Genomic DNA, 23,609 nt, shown 5'->3' on the forward strand with positions numbered 1-23,609 from the left:
TTGGGCAATAAAATGTAATCTTTCCAGATGACTTCCTTCTCCTTTGAATGGTCAGATTTTACAACCCGACTGTATTCTGATGGAAAAAGCACACTTACAAACGGCAGAAAACAAGCTTCAGCATCATAGTTGGTGTTTATTCACTGAACTTAACAGGGAAAAGCATAATTCACACTTTTCCCTGAATGAAAACCACAAATTAAACGTAAAACGCACCGTGGACCAGAGCTGTAATCGAGTTTCGCCTGTTTTTAAGTCCATAAAAGCTCCTCGGTGGGCTTTCCCACAGCACACGTATTGATTTTGACGTTATTGATGAGATCTAAATGCTGTTCTCTTTTCCCAGTAAACCTCATAAAACACAATTGGATTTGATTTGAAACACCTGTGATTTTCCTACTTTAACAGTTAATAACTGACATCAGTTCAGTTTCCAGCGACTTTAGCTTTGCTTCAGAGACTCGGTTCCTCACAGCAGACGTTTCCTGGTCTTTGTTACTTTATTAGCATTTAACACACCATCTTACATCATTTTCTGAAAGCACAACTGAATCATTTCTCAGATAAACGATAATGTGGCCACAGAAAACAGTAATATGCAACAAATATGTACAGATTATAATCCATAATAACACTTGATCATCAAGAGGGAAGCTACAGATTTGATACGTTCAACACTTTTTCTTCTGTTCGGTGTCATCCACAAAACGGTTTCCATGGCTTCTGCACACTTATACTTTGAAATGTCAAGAAACGTCCACAGAACATATTGTTAAGATGTCACAAATACTGCACTTCAAACCACGAGATACGTCGAACAATCACATCTTTGTGCTTAATTAAGCAGAAACAGACAGCTTGCAGTGTGATGGACTACAGTTTGGTGCTCTTCCTGGTTTTGTTCAGCTGTATGTCGTTTTTCTTCTTAGTGCTGTCGCCGTCCTCCTCCTCCTCCCTCCCCGAGTCCTCCAGGTAAAGCTTGTCCAGCTGTTCGGGGTCAACGTAGGTGTAGGCGTAGGCCATGAAGGAGAAGATGAAGCAGACGCCCAGCAGCAGGCAGGCAAACAGCAGGAACTCGATCCACTGAGGACGGGTTACAGGTTAGTATCAGAGGAGCGGATTCACCTCACTTAAAGAAAACGCAGGAGACTAAACGCCTCATAATGTCGCACCTGTTCCAGTCCCGCCCCCTCCGCCACAATCAGCACGATCACGTTTCCGAAGGCAACCGTGAGCAGCCAGCCGGCCTGCAGGACTGACTTCATGTTGGATGGAGCCTGAACGGAAGAGAGGTTCAGTTTACTGTCAGGTTTCCTAAAAGAGAAGGAAAGTGTTTCTTCCTGTTTCCTTTCCAGGAGAGTGAAGCGGTGGAATCACGTTTAGAGACTCCATCACACCCTTTAATGCAGTCAGATCAACATCGACTGGTTGATCTTACCCTAAAAAAGTAAGATCAACCCTAAAAAAGAAGTATTTTTATTGTCTTTAAGGAACATATTTCAATTCTTGAAAAAGTGCATATTTTAGGTCCCTTTTTTTCTTTCTTTTTTTTATTATTTAAAGCCTTTGTTGTTTTTCTTCAATAACTTTAAAGATTCAGCAAAAATTGGTTCATTTGTATTTATCTTGGAAGATATAAAAAAATCTGGCGTGTAAAATGTAGCACAGAATAATTCTGGCCCTTAAGGCCCATCGCTGTAATTACAATAAATGTCCCCAGGGCTCACACAGCCGGGAAAAACTGCTCTATCTTATGCTCCCGAGAAGGAAAAGGTTGGAAAGTACCATTAGCTTAAGAAAATGATTAGCTTTAAAGGTCTTTTTACGATCTGCCCTGAGGGAAACAGATCTTTCACTGAATATGTTAAATGCACCACATGACTGAGTATTTCTCAGGTTTAAGGACGGTTTGCAGTCCGCTTGTGTTGCTGCGTTGATCAGGACACCCTGGAGGAAAATCTCTCCTTTTCTACAAGTCCCACACATTTATAGGTTTCTCACAATTCTTTGTTTCGCTGGTTAAAAGTAGCTAAACTTTTCAAATCCAGGATAAACGCCTCGCTCTCAGGCACCTGGTCTCTCCCACAGCAAGGAAAGCTGCTTTCAGCCTGGACTGATGTGGTAATAAAACTGAATCCAAGCGTTACAAAGTGAGTCTTTAGCTGGCAGCGCAGGTACAGGAGCATGGAGTCATCGTGCACGGTGGCAAACCTGCGAGTAGGAGAACTCCAGGCCTGTGATGGAGAACATGACCTCTCCAGCAGTGATGAGGACGTATTGGGGCAGCTGCCACGCTATGTGCACGTTGTTGGCTTTCACGTCCTCCGTCTTTTGTGCCACAATTTGACCCGAAACCTAAAGCAAAAGCACACAGAGAGGCTCCATCACAGTGTACAACTGGAACGATCTGCTCCGAGTGAAACAAAACGCCACAGAACAGAAAGCATTCAGACCTCCGTGAGAATGAAAGTGTAGGAAGCTCCAAAGTCCAGCAGGCCCAGGGTTAAATCCGAGCACTTATCGGACGGTAAGCTGCAGCTGACCGCTGGATAACTAAAGAAATGAACAGTTACTGAAGAAGCCACGTGAAGTCAGTTAACTTAGCTTCTGGTTTCTGTTTCTGTCATTTTACTGATTGAAAAACACTGTAATTTAAGCTCCGTTTGCTGAGGTTTAAACCCCACCCGCCCCAGGCCTACTCACTCTCCCCGGTCCACGCTCTTGTTGGGAGACACGCTGTAAGCAGGAGGCACGAAGAAACCCACGCCTCCGACCGTGAGGTTTATGGCTTCCGGCCGAGTGTTCAAGAACCTGTGAAGTACAAACCAGGAGAACTTCAAGCTGGGCGAGTTAAAGCCAGTTAAAGCCAGCGAGGAACACGTCTTCCTGGGGAAAAGCTGTGATAATGTCGAAGATTAAAGACGTTTTACCGCACGTTGGGATTCCCATCTTCGTTTTTCGTTATGTAGTCCTCCACCTTTGGAAAAAGAAGAAACAATTTCAAGTCATTTCTGCCAATAAAACCATTTTTTATTATAAGTTTCTGTCCAATAAATGGACTAAAGAATGGAAGAACATTAGCTCTCGCTGTTTAATATTCCTTCTTCTGTCAACAGGAAGGAAACTATTTTGGCCTGATTAAACCATAGACACTTTATTTAAAACCCCTCCAGCTGTAGAAGTCATTCAGTCCGTTTGTTTTGTCGTCTTTTCTCTCCTCGGCTCTTTAACAGCTTCAGTTAGCGTCGTGTTTCTGTCCGCTAACTGCATCTTCTCCTCGCTGGGTGCGTTTGGTGTGAGGGAGTAAAACGTGTAAAAGGCAGGGAATAAATTACTAAAAACACCTTTTTTGTGCCTCAAAAGGCATCTCTTTCCTTTGAGGTTGCAGCAACCTCACTTTGTTAAACCAGTGACTGTTTTCTGCATTTAAGTCAAAGAAATGAAAGAAAACTATTAGATTTGGATGATGATGATTTCTCAGAGTATCGGGGGGGCATCTGTGATGTAATGATTCAACCTTATGAACTCAACAATTGTGGTTCCATGACAAAAAAAACTAAACAATTCAAACTTATTCGATGTAAAACGTATGAATTGTTCTTAATGGAATACGACCCTCCATACGCTACGGTTTCATATCAGCCTCATATAACGCAGAAATGTAGAAAATACAGCCTGATTAAAGTCACAATTACATTTAAAAAAGCCTTTCTTGTGCCTTTACTGACAGGGTTTGATTTCAGTTAATTAAAAACAGTCTTTATAGTATAGATATGAGATATATTTCAGTTTTTTTTGCTCCGGATTAAAACTCACTTGGATAGTTTCTGATTAACACGCAATATTCATCCTATTGAATATCAGCACATTAACTGACTGATGATATTAGCATTGAGTTGGAGTCGAATCTCCTCTTAAATAATACTTTAACTCCAGAAGCACTCACTAATTTGCATTGGATTCTGGTACTGGAGTCATTGTACACGATGAGACTGTAGGCCTTCTGTTCTTCAAACATCTGGATGCAGGGATGCTCTGTCCCAGAATAGGTGACTTTAATATCCAGCTGCTTGCTGGCAGCCTCAAGTGGAAGCATCTCATATTTGGGAGGGTCCTGAAACAGAAAAACAGGAGTTAACGTTCAGGTTTCTTCCAAAAGGCGCACAGGAAATCAGACACTCGTACAAAACCGATCAAATGAGGATAAAATGCAGCTAAACATTTACAATCTCTTGATCTAATATCAGCTTTTGAAGATGCATTAATCCAAAATGTGTGTTTAATTAATCAAACTTCCCAACACAGAGCTGTACTTTCTCAGAAAAGGACCCCAAACCTTCTGTTTAACAGTGCACGGGGCACCACCTTCTTAATTCAAACTGGCCAATCAGGTCTGACTTCTGGAGAATTAACTGACAAATACGTAAGATTAAATCAAAATATTTCTCCCTCACTTTCCTCAGCTCACGAGTCACCAACTCAGACAATAAGAAACATTCAAACTAAACAATTTCCACATTTCTCAGCATTTGTCGGAACTAAACGTCATCACATTCATTATCCAATCAAAACTGAGACGAGCCTGCTCTCGTCCAATGGGAGAGCTGCTTTAGATTCAAATAGAAGCACATTTAGTGAAATCCTCCCTGTGCCAAACTAAAACCCCTCTGATAGTATGTAAATATCCACCTTTTAAACAAAGGTTGAAGATAGCTAAAGATGCTGCTTTCTTGGCTGGAGCCCACTGCTAAAATAACATTAATGGGACAGATTCTGTAAACACTCAGATGGTCTGATCTCTGAGAATCACTGAAAATTCTCTGCAGGCTCTCACTGACAGTAAAATAGTTGTAAAACCCTGTTTTCCCGTCTTTGTTTCTGGTTACCCGACAGCCTGGTTTTATGAAAACGTGTAGTTATTGCACTCAAAGTCATTTGGCGTGTTATTACAACACTTTATTGTACTATTGCATGTCATTTTATCCAACATATTTCAAGGAAATGACGTCCCGTCTTGTACTTTTTCCCCTAACGAACCATTTCACAGTACTTTCACAGATATGTGGTGCGATAGGAGGAGTCCAACATACTGTGAACGGCGTAAAATGACACACTAAAAGCTTAAAATGTGTTTGAATAACACGCACAAAGCTATTTACACGCATGGCCATGATGAGAAGACGCTGTACCTGAAAGGATGGGATCGGACCTGAGAAGAGGTCGCTGTCGGGGACCTTCACACTGACGTCGCTGCCTGCCAGATTAACAATCTGAAGCAGGGAGCTCCCTGCAGGTGCAGGATCCACCACCGTTTTCTGTAAAAGAAGACCAGCACCAAACATGCAGCACCGCACTGAGGTATAAATGCCATAGATCATATTTATCAAGGAATAACATTCCTAATGGAGCGGATTCAGCCAAAGTTTCCATTGTGTTTAAGATTTGCAGGCACCACCAAAACCAATAAGCCCAACATTTCATGCTAACCAGGACTGGAAGCGTGAGGGCTATACGTCCAACAGTGGGGATAAAAGGCTGCCGTACGTACCACAACGTTCACCTCCACCAGCGTGGCTGCTCCGAAGGCGAGTGCTGCAAAAATCATCCCTGTGGCCATTTTCTTTAAAGGCCTGAAGGCAGAGAGACAGAGTGAGTCCACATATAAATGTGATTTATTTATACAGCCCTTTACAACAATCCATTTCGGTACAAAAGTGGTTTACAACAGATAATAAATAAAGAAAAGAATAAGTACAAAACAATAAAATACAGCAAAATTGAATAAGATAAAAAAGAGTCACCATGCTACTGGGTATTAAAAGCCATCTGAAATAAATATGTTTTTAGCCTAGATTTAACGAGGCCAAATGAAAAGCTGAAAACTATATAAAAGCACATGGGCCCGCTAACGGTGGAGCACGTTAGCTCCCCAAGCATGATTCACCAGGAGAGTTTTCTGATGTCAACATTCGTTTTTAGTCCCGTTTTGGTTCCCCAAACGTTCTCCGAAGGTGCATAACGTGGGAACCTTTGGGCAGCCTTTAAACAAGAACCTTCTACTTTGGTGTCATTAGCATTTCCTACACTTTACATAGTGATTAATGTTAGTTAGGATGTCTAAACCGGAGTCTCCTCTGAGCGCTCATTCTGCTGTCGGTGATGAGCCAACAGAACAAAACCCGTTCTGCTGCTGACTGATCCAATGCAAACGTTCTCTAAATGTTAACTAACCTTCGAGGAACCATAACTAACCTTCTATGTACTTCTATGTCTCTGATGACACACTCAGGGAGGAAATGTTCTGCTTCTCACTCTCTAAGCTCCGCCTCTGACCTTCAGATTCAGGACTTTTTATTCACTGGGGCAGTCTTCACCAGCTGGAGCCCATTCAAGCCAAACAAATGTACTTTGATCTTGCATAAGAGTGTCCTCCCTGCATTCATCAGGATTCCCTTCATGTTCTTTAATCCCCCGTTTTGTCCCAAAGAGCCAGCGAGGGCTTTTGCTTGCACATCCTCTACAGATGTGCCGAGTCTGACACACTCGTTCTCTACTGCTTCAACTGGGTTTCAGTAGGTTTTTAGTCTACCATCACATCTTTTTTCGGTTATTCCTTGAAACCTTTTCAATGAAGCAGACAGAAACAGCCCGTCGTTTAAAACCTGAGAAACTTCTGGTGTCTGCACATCATCTTATAAACTTCTAAAGCCTTTCCTTATAGTTCTGTCCATCAAAATAAGTCCACATGATAAAAGATAAAGGGCGATGAAAGTTATGCAAAGAAAACTTTAGTCAAGGTTAAAGTCATCAGGCCCCTCTCTGTGGAGCCAGTTTGGCTTCAGGAAGCAGACACCCTCTCTACCTTTAAGATCAGACTGAAACTTTCCTTTCTGATAAAGCTTATAGTTAAGGATGGCTCAGGTGAGCCTGAAACATCCCATAGTTCTGCTGCTATAGGCCCAGCCTGCTGGAGGAGCTCCCATGATGCACCTCTCCATGTACACATGACATCATTGTTGTCATTAACTCTCTCAGCAGGTATCTCTGGGCTGGTGTTACGGTGTTTGTTGTCCCCTCTTTCCTGTCCTCTCAGCCCCCAGCTGGTCCAGGCAGATGGACCCTTCCTGGTTCTGGTTCTGATGGAGGTTTCTGGCTGTTAAAATGGACTTTTTTTCTCTCCACAGTCGCCTCGTGCAGCTCAGGGCAGAGAATCAAAGCTAGGCTATTTTCATTGAATTGGCTTTGTACGAGTTGGACTAATTTGGAATATAATTCATTAGATTTGATTACGATGGATTGTAACTGGCTTGAATTGGACTTGATCTTTGAAGACATTTAAAATTCAATTGAAAATATCAAACCATTTTATAGCCAAGTGAAATATTAACTAAAGAACACACAGTAAGTGCAGTGTGTGTCTAATTGAATGGAAATAAACCGTTTATTGAGTCCGATATCAGCTCACACCACATTTATGTCAAAATATAGATTTAGTTCTCTATAACAAGGAAGTCAAATGAACATTTATCATGCAATCACTGTAAAAAAAAATTTATTTTTAATATTTAAAATATTTAAAACTCACTGGATGTTTGTGTAAGCGTTCAAGGAACCCTGGAATATAAATGCCAGGTCGTGTGACTCATTTTTCTACTTAACAAGCCCCTAAAACCCCAAAGCTGCCATAAAGGTGGGAGTTTGCAAAACAACAGGCTTTTACTCACGTGAGTTTGATTCTGCAAAGGCCAGCAAGTGGATATATAATGAGGTCAAAGATGGGCACAAAGAGAAGAATCATCAGAGGATTCAGCATCTAGACAAGGCAAGGAGGGGGAAAAACTGGCCTTTAAATGACTCAATAAAAGCTCAGTGAAACTCGTAAAACCATAAAGCTTAGAGAAAAAGAATTGATTCTTATTTTACATCAATCATAAAGCGATGACATGATGGCAGTGATAAGCAGCCATAAAAGCGCTGACATGGGAATAACAGCATCACTTAACCCTGCTAAACGTCAGTCTTCTTCACCGGGTTGCGTGACGTGGACCGATGCATCCTCAGTGGAGGACAAAAACACTGGAAAGTTTTCTGTGGATGCATTTGAATGGCGGTGCATTTATCGCGCACTTGAACACAGATTTAAAGTCAAAGCGTGACGACGGGGGAAAATAATTAGACTTTAACTGTGTGTTCGGGGTCGAATCTTTTATAGGCTTCCAGTTTTAATAAAACACCGACCTCCACATTTACAGACGAGTCAATCATTAACGTTTCTCATTACTGGACTGTCAAATAGACAGTGTGACACCACCGGTTTAAAGTTTCACATTCATCCTGTTTACGTGCACGGCAAACAGAAGGCCATCATATGGCAGTCCATACGTTTTATTTGCTCCTAGGAAAACAATTACCGTAAATTCAGGACTGTAAGCCGCTACTTTTTCCCAGGCTTCGAGCACCGTGGCTTATAATATGGTGCTGCTAATATATGTCTTCTTTCTTTTTTTTATTTCATGCCGCCAAAAACATTTTGTCTCGTAACAGACCAATAAAATTAATGAATAGTTACAGTGGTCCAATGAAATTGTACGATAAATCAAAAATACACTTATGCTACTAAATTATTGTAAATCGGTCATTTGTTCTCACCCTCAGCATGGAAAACAAATGAAGAAATGATGCAGCTTTTAAATTACAGGTGATCAATGACTTTTACTGGTAGGCTACAGTCTTTTTTTTCTTTTTTAAACCAGCCGTGTTACAGGCACTGTTTGGGGAAAAAGTATTTATGTCACGTATTTGTTCGTTGCCGATAGCTATATAAGTTAAAACCATCAATGTTACAGGCACTGTTCGGAAAAAAAGTATTTACGCCACGTATTTCTACGTTATCAATGGGTATTTAAGTTAAAACCATCAATGTTACAGGCACTGTTGGGAAAAAAGTATTTACGCCACGTATTTCTACGTTACCAATGGGTATTTAAGTTAAAACCATCAATGTTACAGGCACTGTTCGGAAAAAAAAGCATTTACGTCACGTATTTCTACGTTACCAATGGGTATTTAAGTTAAAACCATCAATGTTACAGGCACTGTTGGGAAAAAAGTATTTACGCCACGTATTTCTACGTTACCAATGGGTATTTAAGTTAAAACCATCAATGTTACAGGCACTGTTGGGAAAAAAGTATTTACGCCACGTATTTCTACGTTACCAATGGGTATTTAAGTTAAAACCATCAATGTTACAGGCACTGTTGGGAAAAAAGTATTTACGCCACGTATTTCTACGTTATCAATGGGTATTTAAGTTAAAACCATCAATGTTACAGGCACTGTTCGGGAAAAAAGCATTTACGCCACGTATTTGTTAGTTACCGATAGCTATTTAAGTTAAAACCATCAATGTTACAGGCACTGTTCGGAAAAAAAGTATTTACGCTACGTATTTCTACGTTACCAATGGGTATTTAAGTTAAAACCATCAATGTTACAGGCACTGTTTGGAAAAAAAGTATTTACATCACGTATTTGTTCGTTACAGATAGCTATTTAAGTTAAAACCATCAATGTTACAGGCACTGTTCGGAAAAAAAAGCATTTACGTCACGTATTTCTACGTTACCAATGGGTATTTAAGTTAAAACCATCAATGTTACAGGCACTGTTGGGAAAAAAGTATTTACGCCACGTATTTCTACGTTACCAATGGGTATTTAAGTTAAAACCATCAATGTTACAGGCACTGTTCGAGGAAAAATTTTCATTTTTAAAAAAAAAAATCATTATCTTCTGATAGATAGTCCTTTTAATACACAGAGCCCTCCATAATGTTTGCGACAAATCCATTCTTATTTCAGTTCCCCCTCTGCTCATCTGTGTAAAACTCTAAATCAAACACATGGTTAAGTAATTTTCATATATTTCAGTTCCACAGCACTTTTCACACGCAGTCGCCCTCATTTCAGAGCACCGTGATGACAGCTGGATTCCTAGGTGTTTGTGATGGTGTGTTTTCGCTGCTTCATCAGTGCAGGGATAAGATGCCTAGGTTTGTTGCTAGGTTTCATAAGGAGAAGAAGCTGTGCCAATGAAAGACAAGGACGCCATTTTGAGACTGAAAAACAATAAAACTCATCAGGGACATGGGTCAAACCTTAGATTACCAAAATCAGCTGCCTGGAAGATCATAAAGGAGAAGGAATTATCTGGTAGGCCAAGAAGAATCCTCACTATAGTAAGGAAAAACCCTCAAAGGCCCGTCCAACAGACCAGAACCAGTCTTCAGGGGGTAGGTGTGTCTTTATCAAAGACTACTATCCCCAGAGGCTACACTGCTACATGCTAACCACTAGTTAGCCACAAAAACAGGATGGACACATTGCGGTTTGCCAGAAAATCCTTAAAGGATCTGCAGAGTTCTGGAAAAAGGTGTTCAGGACAGACGAGACCAGACGATAAATTCTATATGATGAAGAAGAAACTTAAAGGTACGAGCTGCAGTAGAGCCTTGGAGAGCATGGAGCCCTGAAATGAGGGGGACTGTGTGTAAAAAGTGTCATTTTCAAGCTGAAATGTAGGAAAATGACTTTAAATGAAAGTCTGGAATGTGCACCTTAATCAGGTATGAATTGTTTTATTTAGAAGGGGAACTCGAACAAAAATGTGTCCCAAACATTAAGTAATACGTAAAAAGACGAAGCTCCTGGGTTTCCATCCTAGGAGCAATAATCGAGGGTTCTTGAGTGAGTCCTTGGCGCTCACCCGCCCTCAAAGTCCTTAACACCACTGCTATAAACCCGGTTGTTTGCTTTTTAAATGAGGTGTAATAAAGAAATGGATTAAACATTTTTCCACTCAATTTCTCTCCACCTTTTAGAGCCAGAAAATGATTTCCTACATCAGCAAAGCTGAAACTTAGCAATAGATGTCCATTCTTGAGCTTCAATCCATGTTCTGTTGATTTATTTCCAGGGTTATTAACCTTCTTAAGGTCTGCACTCACTGTCCGAACTGAAGTTGATCCGAAGTGGTGAAACCGACCTCACACAAATGCATCGCCTCCTCTTTTTGCTTCCTTTTGTAACTGAGCCCAGAAAGGCTAAAAGCTGAATTAAAATAGGTGAAAATGTAGATTTGTGCTTCTACAACTCATGATGATACCTAAAAACGTGATGCAGTGAGTTTCATTCAATAAGAGTGAAAGATACAAAACATCTGTTAAACTCAAGTCAATTTTGAAGCATCAGAACACTTGTCAACACCCTGTGAATTATTACTTAATTATTACCAGCCAACAGCAGAGTGAGCTGCACATACCTGCATTTGGTCAGGCTTCACGATGAAGGATTCTCCCTGTAATAAAAACAGGACAAAGTCACGCAAACTTCACTATTTAAAGAAGTCATAAACTGCAATTTACTGGAATAAGAGGACAAATTGCAGCAACACCCTCACAAACCTGGGATTTGTTTTACGGGACAGTTTGTGCAATCGGGTTTAAATCTAAGTCCAACAGCTGTTATCGACAATATGTTGTCCTCAGACATCATTATGTTATAAAAAGGGAGGATAATCTTACAAAAGCCATGTTCATCCTTGTTGCTTGGAGTGTCCACCGGGAACCCTGCAATATAAAAACATACCGTTACTGTGACGCTACTTTCAGGCACAGATCCACTGTTATGTTGGGAAAATTATCCTAAAAACCTCAAACAACAGATGATTTTTCCCTGCGAGGATAATCCCAATGAACTGGGAAAACTTTTGACCTGCTTTTCTAGGATTTGTTTTCTTTTTCTGGCATTTTTTCTTTAAAAAAAATGGTGCAGATTTAAATGAATGAGCTCACGGCGGATGAAACACAGGAATGTTGAATTTCTATAAACAGAAAGCTGTGATGTGCGATGGCCAGAGGAGAAGATAACAGATAGTTAGAGGACTTTGTAAGAGCTATAAATCTTAACCGTGTGCTGGCAGAGAGTCGGTCATGTTAGGAGTTCTGCAGGATGACACTAAACGTGTCATTTTCATTCTCAGTAAAATCCTTTTCCAATAACATTCTTGACAACTGGATTATATGTGTAAACATTCACAGAATCGTGTTCTGTGCCAAAATATTTTTGATGTCTGTTGCTGCTTTCCTTATTTTCCACTGAGGCAGGAAGAAGGTGATAAAACATCTAAAACTAAATGATTGTGACTTTAGACTCATCCTTGAGGAACATAATCTGTACCATATTCATTAAAAGCTGCTGAGGTATCTGAGAACTGATGACTTTTCTAACTTCAACGCTTCGATAACACAAAGAAGAAAGAGGAAATGCAACCACAGAACAACCAACACAAAGATGTTCAGTGACGAACCTTCTGTGTGGTTTGGTCCACTTGATTGGCTTTAAAATCCAGATTGATGGACTGTGGGCCTTCGAAAGCACAGCATGTGCTGTTCAAATATGTTTGAACTACCATGTGTGCACTGGTGAGGAACTGGGGAGAAGCTGTGTGACGTACACTGTGAGCTAATTATGGAAATTTTCCTTTTTCAAGGCATTGGCGTTGCCACTTTTCTTCCCAATTCCCCTCAGACTGCAGCAACTTCATAGATTTCCATCTAAAATGTAGGATGAAGCTTTCCCGCGTTGCACTTTTCACAAGAGTTGTGACAACTGACTGCAACTTGACTCACAACCTTTGTAATCCCAGATATCGGGCACATCTGGGCCTGATGTGGGCCTGATGTGGGCCTGATGTGGGCCTGATCTGGGCCTGATCTGGGCCTGATCTGGGCCTGATCTGGGCCTGATCTGGGCCTGATCTGGGCCTGATCTGGGCCTGATCTGGGCCTGATCTGGGCCTGATCTGGGCCTGATGGCTCAGTTATAGTATGGGAAAGGATCTATGAGACAGGGACTCTCTGTCTACTAAACAAAGTACCGAGTTGTCCACTAAAATAGCTTTTACCTGCTTGTTGATAACCGTCTTTTTTGAGCTCATTAACAGGTGTTTTACCCTCCGTTACCACTTCTAACGATTAAAAAATAAAACATCAGCTCTTGCATTTTGTGCCGTAAGTGCCGGCCTCACTGGATGTTATAGCTCCTGGGTCACCCTCTCAGAACACATGCTTTAACTTTAGCATGTGGCTTACAAATGATGGAGTTGGCACATAAGTTTCTGTACCTGCTGATCAAATAGAGCCCAGAACATTGGCAGGGGGATGTAGAGCACCAGGACCCGCAGAACCATCTTTATCTCCTGAATCAGGCGCTTCTGTTGAAGCAAAAACACACAAACTAGATGCATTATGCTGAAAAAAATAGATGCAAACAAGCCTCCTCCAGCCTCAGTCTCAGAGAAGACTCGTAAGAGATCCAAATGTCCTCATGGAAAAGCTATTAGTTGGAGCTCTGGGTTGTTACCGAGTATTTCTCCTCAGCCCAGTCCAGCCAGTGTTCCCTCTGATGGTCGTTCTTTGATCTATTCCAGCGGTTTTTAATGGCAAACTGCAAACAAAAAGGAGATAACAGCACTGAAAAATGAGGAGTGAAAGCCTCCATGTGCACAAAATCCTTCAACAATGATGAGTCGATGTGTTTGAGGGGGGGGGTAACTCACACCAATGCAGTTGCAGACTTTCAACAGGATGTTTCCCTGGGGAGGATCCCTCTTGTACATACTGCTGCCAGCAATGAACACAACTGTGCAAGATAAGTTTGTGTTAAACAGCTTAACTTGATGTTTCCACAAAGCAGTTTGAGAGGAAACAGCATTCTTCAGGGTGTCTTCTTACCGGGGCCTATAAAACGCTCCGGAGCAATAAATCCTAACATGCTGTAAAAACGTTAAAGGCTTTGAGCTCTAAAAGCCATCCTCGTCTCACCCTCACTGCAACATGTCCCTGGCCTCTGTGGTATTAAATCACAGTTTGCTTTCACAATGAGCAGCCAGCCAGTCATGAATCCCATAAGAATGAGGGGCGACAGCGAGTCACAGGCAGAGAAAACGAACTGTCAGGATGTATGTGGATGGGCCTTGATCAAGCCTGTGAAAACACAGTCACTGCATGCAGAACGCAGCCCGAACCGAAGCTCTCGACAGGGTCGACACTTTCTGCCCTTATTGATTTATTGCCACCGTATCAGGAAAAAATAAATGATGCAACACATGTTCTTAACTCAGTTTGACGCCTTGCCATCAGTCAGGATGCTAATCTGCAAGTTGAACATGTAAAGAACTCATTCATTCCACCTGCCATATTAAATATTGATAAGTAATATTTCACACTGGTGGAATAGGCGAAGACGTCAGTGTTGCTTTCGGGGAACTCGGCCTGTTTTCCCTCAGTGATCCAGCTGTGCGATGCAGTGTATTCGACACCTTCAACGTGTTTTATAAGCTCCACATTTTGAGCCTTGTTGAAAACCATGAAACAAACGTGTAAAATTAAGATTTAAGTTCCCAAAGATGGCCGATAAATAACTGCTTTTATCTGCTCAATGACATCAAACTTAAATAACGCAGCACTGAGTATCTGATGGTACACTCGATCAAGGCCTTCACAAGCTGCTTTATGCAGTTTATCACGGACATTTCTTTCCTGGTACACCTTCTTGAAGCCACCAGCTAAAGGCTGCTTATGCTAGCATGAGTCAACTCAAAGAATTTGACAGCTATTGGCGAGTTGTTGAATGCATTGTGGGTAATGTGGGCATCTGCTCCCTTGTTTCTGATTCATTTCTAAGTATCCATCCAGTTGTAGTTGAGATTCTTAACTGAACTCCTGGACAAAGTTTTCCACCAGTGCATGAGGTCTACTGTAAGCTTTGGCGTCACTACAGCTTGTTCACCATCACGGCTGAGGGAAAGTATCCTCCCAACCTCTAGATTTGGGTTATTAGCCTCACAAGTCGTGCGACTGGATGGTGAAAACTCACCTAAAGCCACAATCATCAAAATGGCAGGAACCCCGAAGGCCAGAGCGTAGCAGTCTCCACCGAAACACTGCACATCACCTGCAGGAGAGAAGCAGCGTCACTCACACGGAGGACCTCGCACGGCGCTGTGAGGCCGAACATCTGGCGTGCGAACGCTCACCTCTCAGTATGGGCGTGATCAAAGTCGACAGAAGGCTCCCGGCGTTGATGGACATGTAGAAAATGGAGAAGAATTTCTGCCTCTCGCTAATCTGGAGGCGATCAATAACACAACCAGGAGTTGTTTTGAGGCTTTATAACAAATATTCTCACACGTTTTCACACAAACGGGACGTTACTGCTAATGTGGAGACAAATATTTGCCGTGTCCAGCAGGCGAGTCGAGAGAAAAACAAAAGGCTTTTTAGCTGCTTAATGTTGTTTGATGCTGCAGGAAGTGGACATTCACTGCATTACCGCTGGTTTCCTGAAAGCAGCTGCCTGCAAGGTTGTTAAAAAAAAGATAAGAGGTGCTAAAACTGTAAAGCTGAGGCAGTCAAGAAATGGCTTAACACAGCGTTCAATATTCAGTGCTGATGTGATAAGAACAGTGGAAAAGCCGGGATTTTATCAGCTCTTTAGAGGTTTAATTTGTCTGGTAAAGCTCAAGGTTTTGTCAAAAATTGCCAAGTCGACATCATGTTTTAAGATTTAAAGCAAAGTTTTGTTGAATTTATTCTTATTTTTGTGTAAAAACCTTTTTTTCGATTGATAAATGTGAAAATTATCCAAAGTTTTTTCATTTAACTATTCAGTGTTTACAATAAATATGCAGTTTTTTGCAGAATATTTTCATTTTTCCTCAGTTCTGACAAGGAAGCGGCAAAATTTCGCCCGAATAATGAGTCGAAAGCACAAAGATCTTCCCCTATAATCTCACATATTGTCAGAATTCAGTTCTGCATGATAAACGTCAAACCCTGGAAAACTTCCGCTCCTTTACTGCTTCATAATTCAACTGCACCGTGACCGCAGTCTGTAGCTAGTTCGATGCCAGTAACAGTTTGGAGGATCCAAACATTGCATTGACTCAGCCGAGGTTTCCTGTTTTAAAATGAATTCTCCACATAAAGAACAGAGTAAAATGAGTAAAACCTCTGAGTTTGATCTTCTGTGCCCCCAGAAGTTAATTTCTGACTAAAAACTGACCCGGTTCTACCAGTACCCCTTCTCCTTTTCATAGTATCGACCCGACTTCCTGTTTTCACGGTTCATGGATAGTAAAAGTGGTCGGAGCTGGAATATTTTCAGGTCTTCACACTGAGGAGGAGGAGGAGCAGAAGCTTACCTGGTCCTCGTCGAACTGATCCCCCCCAAACGCTGCCACGCAGGGTTTGATGCCTCCGGTGCCGAGAGCTATGAGTATGAGGCCCACCATGGATAGAGCTCTGCAGCGCACGCACATGCACACAAATCCAAAGAGAAAGCACTGGAATAACTGCAGTAAAGCACTGAGAAACAAACACTAAACTCTTCCTGGTTCTCTGCCCTCTTTCGTGAATATTTACATGATATTTGTAGCTACATAGATTAAGTATAATGGTCTAAATTTAACCTGCTCCTGGACTTCTGAATCACATCTTGTGTTATTATGAGATTATTGGGTGCATGAATCACCTCCAGGTAACTCACATGTGCACATCTGTGTTCCCCACAGAGGGAATGGCTCCCACTGACTTCACCACATGGCCGATCACATAAACGACGGACAGGTAGATGATGGTCCTGTTGGGAGCAAACGGTCATTACGAGCTCTTCAAACCCTCCCAAACCTCAAAGCTCGTCTGTGAAGGCCTGACACACACGGAAAAGTGGATAAATCACATCTGGCAGACACTCACTTGAATTTTCCGAGCCAGGAGTCGGCGATGATGGCGCCCAGGATGGGGCTGAAGTAGCAGAGGCTGCTGAAGGCGTGGTAGATGGCGGTGGACAGGTCCTTGTCCCATTTCAGGTAATTGAGGAAATAAAGCGTCAGCACCGCTGTGAACAAACACGAGCTGTTAATGTTAGAGGTTTAAATGATGATTGTTATTTGTAGGAGATGATGAGTTTCTACAGCGTTTAAATCGTTGGTTCGGGTGTAAAACTCACACTATATAAGTTCTTCAGTTTAATTCTCATTTTATTATCATTCATTATTGTGATTTCCTTGTTTTAGCATTGCATTTGCTACATATATATATTTTCCCTTTTGCAATGCATTCAATATATTCTATTTCCCCCCCATTGATATGTTTCAATTGATCATTTTTGATTATTAGATTATTATTATGCATGTTAAACCGTACAAACTTCCAGCTTTTTGGTTGAACTATTCTGGGAAAGAGGTTCTGTTCCCAGCATCATGATAAACACTCCTGATGTAGAAGGTTTAGCATTAGATTCATTTTCTTTTAAATCACTAATAAGGTCAGTTCATTCAGCTCGAGGTCAGAATGAACGCTGTCCAGATAATGAGCAGCATTCTCAGACAGCAGGCGCCGAATACAGACTGGGTTTGGGTCACATACACAGAATGATATCGAAAGGTATAAGAGGAGCTCACAAACTCAGGTCATTGGGAATTTCCGCTTGTGGCCCAATTGTTGAAAAACGTGTGCTAAAGTGCCCTCCTGGGAGCCAAAATGCGTGCTAAAGTGCCCTCTTGGGAGCCAAAATGCGTGCTAAAGTGCCCCCTTGGGAGCCAAAATGCGTGCTAAAGTGCCCTCTTGGGAGCCAAAACGCGTGCTAAAGTGCCCTCTTGGGAGCCAAAACGCGTGCTAAAGCTCTCCCTTGGGAGCCAAAACGCGTGCTAAAGCTCTCCCTTGGGAGCCAAAACGCGTGCTAAAGCTCTCCCTTGGGAGCCAAAACGCGTGCTAAAGCTCTCCCTTGGGAGCCAAAACGCGTGCTAAAGCTCTCCCTTGGGAGCCAAAACGCGTGCTAAAGCTCTCCCTTGGGAGCCAAAACGCGTGCTAAAGCTCTCCCTTGGGAGCCAAAACGCGTGCTAAAGCTCTCCCTTGGGAGCCAAAACGCGTGCTAAAGCTCTCCCTTGGGAGCCAAAACGCGTGCTAAAGCTCTCCCTTGGGAGTCAAAACGCGTGCTAAAGCTCTCCCTTGGGAGTCAAAACGCGTGCTAAAGCTCTCCCTTGGGAGTCAAAACGCGTGCTAAACTGACCTCTTGGGAGCCAAAACGCGTGCTAAACTGCCCTCCTGGGAGCCAAAACGCGTGCTAAACTGCCCTCCTGGGAGCCAAAACGTGTGCTAAACTGCCCTCTTGGGAGCCAAAACGTGTGCTAAACTGCCCTCTTGGGAGCCAAAACGTGTGCTAAACTGCCCTCTTGGGAGCCAAAACGTGTGCTAAACTGCCCTCTTGGGAGCCAAAACGTGTGCTAAACTGCCCTCTTGGGAGCCAAAACGTGTGCTAATCTGCCCTCCCGGGAGCCAAAACGTGTGCTAAACTGCCCTCTTGGGAGCCAAAACGTGTGCTAAACTGCCCTCTTGGGAGCCAAAACGTGTGCTAAACTGCCCTCTTGGGAGCCAAAACGTGTGCTAAACTGCCCTCCCGGGAGCCAAAACGTGTGCTAATCTGCCCTCCCGGGAGCCAAAACGTGTGCTAAACTGCCCTCCCGGGAGCCAAAACGTGTGCTAATCTGCCCTCCCGGGAGCCAAAACGTGTGCTAAACTGCCCTCTTGGGAGCCAAAACGTGCTAAACTGCCCTCTTGGGAGCCAAAACGTGTGCTAAACTGCCCTCCCGGGAGCCAAAACGTGTGCTAATCTGCCCTCCCGGGAGCCAAAACGTGTGCTAAACTGCCTTCTTGGGAGCCAAAACGTGTGCTAAACTGCCCTCTTGGGAGCCAAAACGTGCTAAACTGCCCTCTTGGGAGCCAAAACGTGCTAAACTGCCCTCCCGGGAGCCAAAACGTGTGCTAAACTGCCTTCTTGGGAGCCAAAACGTGTGCTAAACTGCCCTCTTGGGAGCCAAAACGTGCTAAACTGCCCTCTTGGGAGCCAAAACGTGTGCTAATCTGCCCTCCCGGGAGCCAAAACGCGTGCTAATCTGCCCTCCCGGGAGCCAAAACGCGTGCTAATCTGCCCTCCCGGGAGCCAAAACGCGTGCTAATCTGCCTTCTTGGGAGCCAAAACGTGCTAAACTGCCCTCTTGGGAGCCAAAACGTGTGCTAAACTGCCCTAAAGTTCCCTCTACAGTGGTGAGGACGTGCTATATGTGCCTTTTTTTTTTTTTCCTTTCTGCCCCCACCCTTCAAAAAGTCTGTGCACGCCCCTGTCCGTGCACGCTGAAATGTACGTGTCTATGACGGTCTGTTCAATAAATTCCCCATAAGAGACGGACCACGATGAGTCCGACGACTCATTTCTCCACAACATGACCTGTAGACCTGTCCTCCTCAGAAAAGTCTGAATTACTGCGCAGGCTGTCTGAGAATCTTTTGTTTCAGTCTTAATTCAGAATTATGGATCATCACTTTGTGCTAAATCAGACATTTGAAGGTAAAGCAGGTTGCAATCTGTGCCTCGAACCCAAAGAGCTTTACTTTTGATCACTTTGACACTTTGAGTCTCTCCCGGTTTTGGAGGATTTTTTGCATTAAGTTTCTGATTTATTTATTTTTATTCTGTTCATGTCTGGTTTCCTCCCAAAGCGATTGTTTCCACTCGTTTTCCATTAACAGTCACATCGAGCCTTTGTTTCTCCCCTCCTGTCATCATCATTTCTCCGTTTGTCCTTCCTGTGATGCAGCTGCATCGCACCTGATCCTCAGCCGACGTCGGTTTAAAGCGAGCGTCTCTCGTGCCCGTTAGCTCGATTCCTCCCTCCTTCTGTCATAAATATAGCTGAGAAATAAGAGGAATCGGTCCGTTTATCTTGTGCCTTTTCCCTGTTATTCCCAGTGTTTGTCCGGTCATTCCTGGGTTTGATTCCTGTGTGGTTTTGGATTGTTCTGCGGATTCTTTGGGTTTCTTTTGTCAGGCTTTATTGAATTTAAGCCTTTTTTTCTCCCCTCTCTTTTGTTTTGCCTGGATTCCTTTTACCAGCCGCAGTATGATTAAATAACTGTTATTGCAACCTCCTTCCAGTCCTTTTAATAAACGCTTTATGTTTAAAGTGCATTTGAAAATGTGCTTTATACCTAAACAGGAAAAATGTGCTCCATTAAATGGGTGAGAAGGGTTAAGATGTCAGTTTTTGAAACATGCACAAATCAGCCTGGATATTTGAAATGAAAAGAGAAAACACGTTATTTATCACAAAGGGAAACTATATTTGATGAAAATTAGGTCATTCCTTTCAAACCACAGCTCCAGCAGTGGAAATTAAATCAATTTCTTTCATCTAAAGCTGATTCTCTTGCTTTTTTCTGAGCTTCTGACCACATCTTCTCGTCTTTCTAAGCAGAAGCTTACAGCAGACTGTGGACCTCCAATAAACCTTCGTTTTTGTGAAGCTTCGGTTATAAATTAACTTCCACACTCAGCTCAGATGGACCGTAGGAGCGGTTCACTCACGATAAGCCGATTCAGTGCTGAAATTGTAAGTAATTCCCATCAGATGTGAGGATTCTCTTTGTTTTAATTAACCAGATTAGATGACCGATGGGCCATTTAACCTTTTTATAGACTATAATCAATGGATTAAAGCAACAATAGAAAAGTTTACGAGCATTAATAGGACGTGGTGATTAACTCGGAGGTTCGATGGCTTTTTTTTAAGCACATTCCCTTCCGGAGGCTGAGACCCGCAGCTCAGGACCTCAGCTTCCAGCCTCGCTGTGATTTACAGTCACTCCACATTTTTGTGGGCTTTTGATAGAGTCTTCGCGGCCTCTTCAACGTGCTTCATGTGTGTGGCTGTGCACGTGCGTGGCTGTGCACGTGCAGGGCTCCCACGGAGATGCGTTTTTATGACAGAGGAAAACCTGCCAGCTTCTCAGGAAATTAATGATAAAGTTTATTGGAGCTAAAGCACAAGTTGACTGAACTTAAATGCAGCACAATGTGAACTGTGAAGCAGGAAGTTGGTCTTTTGCAGGGTCTGTTTGTGATGTCACAAACAGACCAGCATACGTCTTTTCACCACTTTAACCACCCTGGCATCACTATTCCCTCTGCTTTCGCTTCACAGTTAAAACACGTGTGAATCCAGCTGAAAACGCCACGACTACCTTCACGCTCCAGATCCATCCAAATGTTATCCAGACATTTGTTTTGCATACCTTTCATGCCATAGTAGGAGAAGCGTTCGCAGAACTCATTCACCACTATGAAGCAGATGCTGATCGGATAATTGGTCCCACATAGTTTCTGAAAGAGGCAAAGTGTGTGTTTTCAGAGTGAGATTCAACAGCTTAATGACAGGAGATCCAATCAATATTTCCTCCTTGTCTAACAGGGGATTGAACAACATTCTGCCATTAAATAGGAGGAATGTGAGCTTCTCCAGTTAATCATTATGCAGAAATACAAGTTTCACAGATTTAAAGCTTCTGGTCAGATTAGAAACTGATGGAAAAAGTCAACATTTCGCACTCATTGTTTCAGTTAACTGTAATTATATCACACTTGTTTTGTTTGTTGGACCTTTTGAACAGAACCGTTTCAGTATCCTTTAGAAGCAGAACAAACTATTTACATGGAATGTCTAATCAAAGGTGACGTTATGCACAGGAGCCACAAAAGCTGTTTGAAAACTAAATGTTGAGATCATTTATCAAGCTGCAAATGTCAGAAATGTGCAGCTCCAGTTCCTCAGATGTGAAGATCTGCCGATTATCTGGGACCAAAACAAGGATGTTGGTCTGCTCATTTCTCACTATCCCTTCACAACATAATATAAATAAACTCTGCATTCCTTCAGCGGTTTCAGACAGTACCTTTAATCTGAGTTTAAAACAGATTCAAACTAAAACACTCGTCGAACTTCAGCTCGATCGATGGACTTTTACCTCGAATCTGACATTCATAAAGCAGACTGAACCCATTTTTAGTTTTTCCATCACGGATTCAGACACATTTTCCTGGTTTAATGTCACTCTTTAAAGGAAATAGAGACCCAGGCCTGCTTTAAAGGACAGTTCCACCCAAAAGTGCATCAGAAAAACATCACTTCCCAGGATATGGATGCACTCCATTCCATACTAATCCAATTCAAAGGAGGTGAAAGTAAATCTGTGGAAACTCAATTTCCCAGGAGGGATCATGGGATATCAGCGCCTTTAAATGCATCTTATGTTGGTAGTGGGTCTCATCTCACCGCTTTTGTCACGGGGACTAATCTTTAAATAAGAAACTGTGCGTACATCAGTGAAAAGTGCAGACAGAAGTGGAACCCCACAGGCTGGATAACTCAAACCTTCTGCGTGTATTTTACTGATGTGAAATGACCATTTAAGGGGTTTGCTGGAACGACCCGTCTCCAAATATCTGGAAGGACGCGTGGCACCAGCTTTGTCCTCCTATCTAAAGTCTGCATGCGTTATTTCTTCTTTAGAGGAGGGAGTGCCTGTTGCATCATCCCACAAATAATTTCACTTAACGGTTCAGTGAGAGCAGGTCAGCGGACAAACAGCGTCTCCGAGCTCGTTTGCAGTTTACCAACAGAACGAAAACACATCTCCACATCCTCAGTAAACGTGTGAAACACGCATAGGATCCATGTGCCCCAGAGTCAGTCCCAGCAGCACCCGCTTCAACTTTGGACGGTGCGTCAAATACGCATTTAAAAAACCCAGAAACACAACTAAACACGACATTAGAGTCAGCGCACACTTCACAACACATCGCTCGCAGTTACCTTGGCCATCTTGCTTTACTTCTTGGTGCGTTTTTTGGATCGTTATTGTAGCATCGGGAGCTCCTGACTGATATCCAAGCCCGTCCCCCTCTGTTCCGCTCTCTGAGGACACGGACGTGAAACCACGACCATTTATGCTCGTAAAGAACGACTAAAGTTAATGTTCCACCGCTAAACTTGGACTTGTCACCTCGGGGAACAAAGAAAGGCCTGCGGACTTTAGTTCAAGCACAGCGTCATCCACATCAGTTTGGTTTAGATCCACAAAGTTGGCTTTCAACTCACTTTGGTCCGTCAGTAGCGAGGAGGCAATCAGCAATCAGCAGCAGCCGCTCTGCGTGCACAATAGTGTCGTTGTTGCGCACACCGGACCGAGGATGGAGGATCAAAATGTTCTGGACGTGTCGGCCAATCCGCTGCGTCTTATCCCCGGTTGGACGACTTAGCGCATCACCGCTTTTCTCTTTATTCACACTGAGCAACGCGCACTCCCCGTGAGTGTGTGCGTGTTAGAGAGCGGCTGCATTAAGTTATCCAAAGCTCCCATAATGGGCAGTTTTGTCCTCTCTTCGGAAGTTTGTCATCTGTTCAGCCTGTGATGCATCTGAGGAGCAACGCTGCACAGAAATGACGTTTTTTTCACTTCCCTCTTACACAATGACTTTTTAACACCCTGTTTACTGGTTTTCTGTCTCACCCCTTCTCTAAAGTGAGTCAAATATTCAAAAATAAAAGATTAAACCTTCTACTCTGATCTTCAGCTGGGTGCAGCTCCACATATTCCAGCTAAAGCTGCAGGACAGCGAGGGAAAACGTTCAATTTAAAGAAAGTTACGCTT

The 23,609-nt window shown here is 42.8% G+C and overlaps 1 protein-coding gene across 1 annotated transcript; it reads right to left on the bottom strand.

Moving 5' to 3' along the window:
- Positions 1–163: 163 nt before the first annotated feature.
- On the bottom strand, positions 164–23,318 carry slc15a2 (solute carrier family 15 member 2). The gene is made up of 22 exons (XM_072397558.1): positions 22,771–23,318; positions 21,194–21,281; positions 16,820–16,961; positions 16,611–16,703; positions 16,267–16,366; positions 15,100–15,190; positions 14,940–15,017; positions 13,621–13,703; positions 13,425–13,508; positions 13,186–13,275; positions 11,585–11,629; positions 11,323–11,358; positions 7,725–7,813; positions 5,549–5,630; positions 5,190–5,315; positions 3,947–4,114; positions 2,931–2,977; positions 2,704–2,811; positions 2,454–2,553; positions 2,212–2,355; positions 1,173–1,277; positions 164–1,083 (listed from the first exon to the last, which is right to left on the bottom strand). The coding sequence occupies exons 1-22, from the start codon at positions 22,777–22,779 to the stop codon at positions 874–876; spliced, it is 2,118 nt and encodes a 705-aa protein (XP_072253659.1). The 5' UTR covers positions 22,780–23,318; the 3' UTR covers positions 164–873.
- Positions 23,319–23,609: the final 291 nt, after the last annotated feature.

This window comes from Leuresthes tenuis, unplaced genomic scaffold (genome assembly GCF_036924035.1).
Source record: "Leuresthes tenuis unplaced genomic scaffold, fLeuTen1.0.hap1 SCAF_12, whole genome shotgun sequence".
Classification (NCBI taxonomy): domain Eukaryota; kingdom Metazoa; phylum Chordata; class Actinopteri; order Atheriniformes; family Atherinopsidae; genus Leuresthes; species Leuresthes tenuis.

Excerpts from the sequence above, each read along its gene's own strand:
- slc15a2 (XM_072397558.1), bottom strand. Across the intron at positions 2,812-2,930 it reads GATGGGAATCCCAACGTGCG|GTTCTTGAACACTCGGCCGG; the intron begins GTAAAACGTCTT and ends TGTACTTCACAG. Across the intron at positions 2,554-2,703 it reads AAGAGCGTGGACCGGGGAGA|TTATCCAGCGGTCAGCTGCA; the intron begins GTGAGTAGGCCT and ends TCATTTCTTTAG.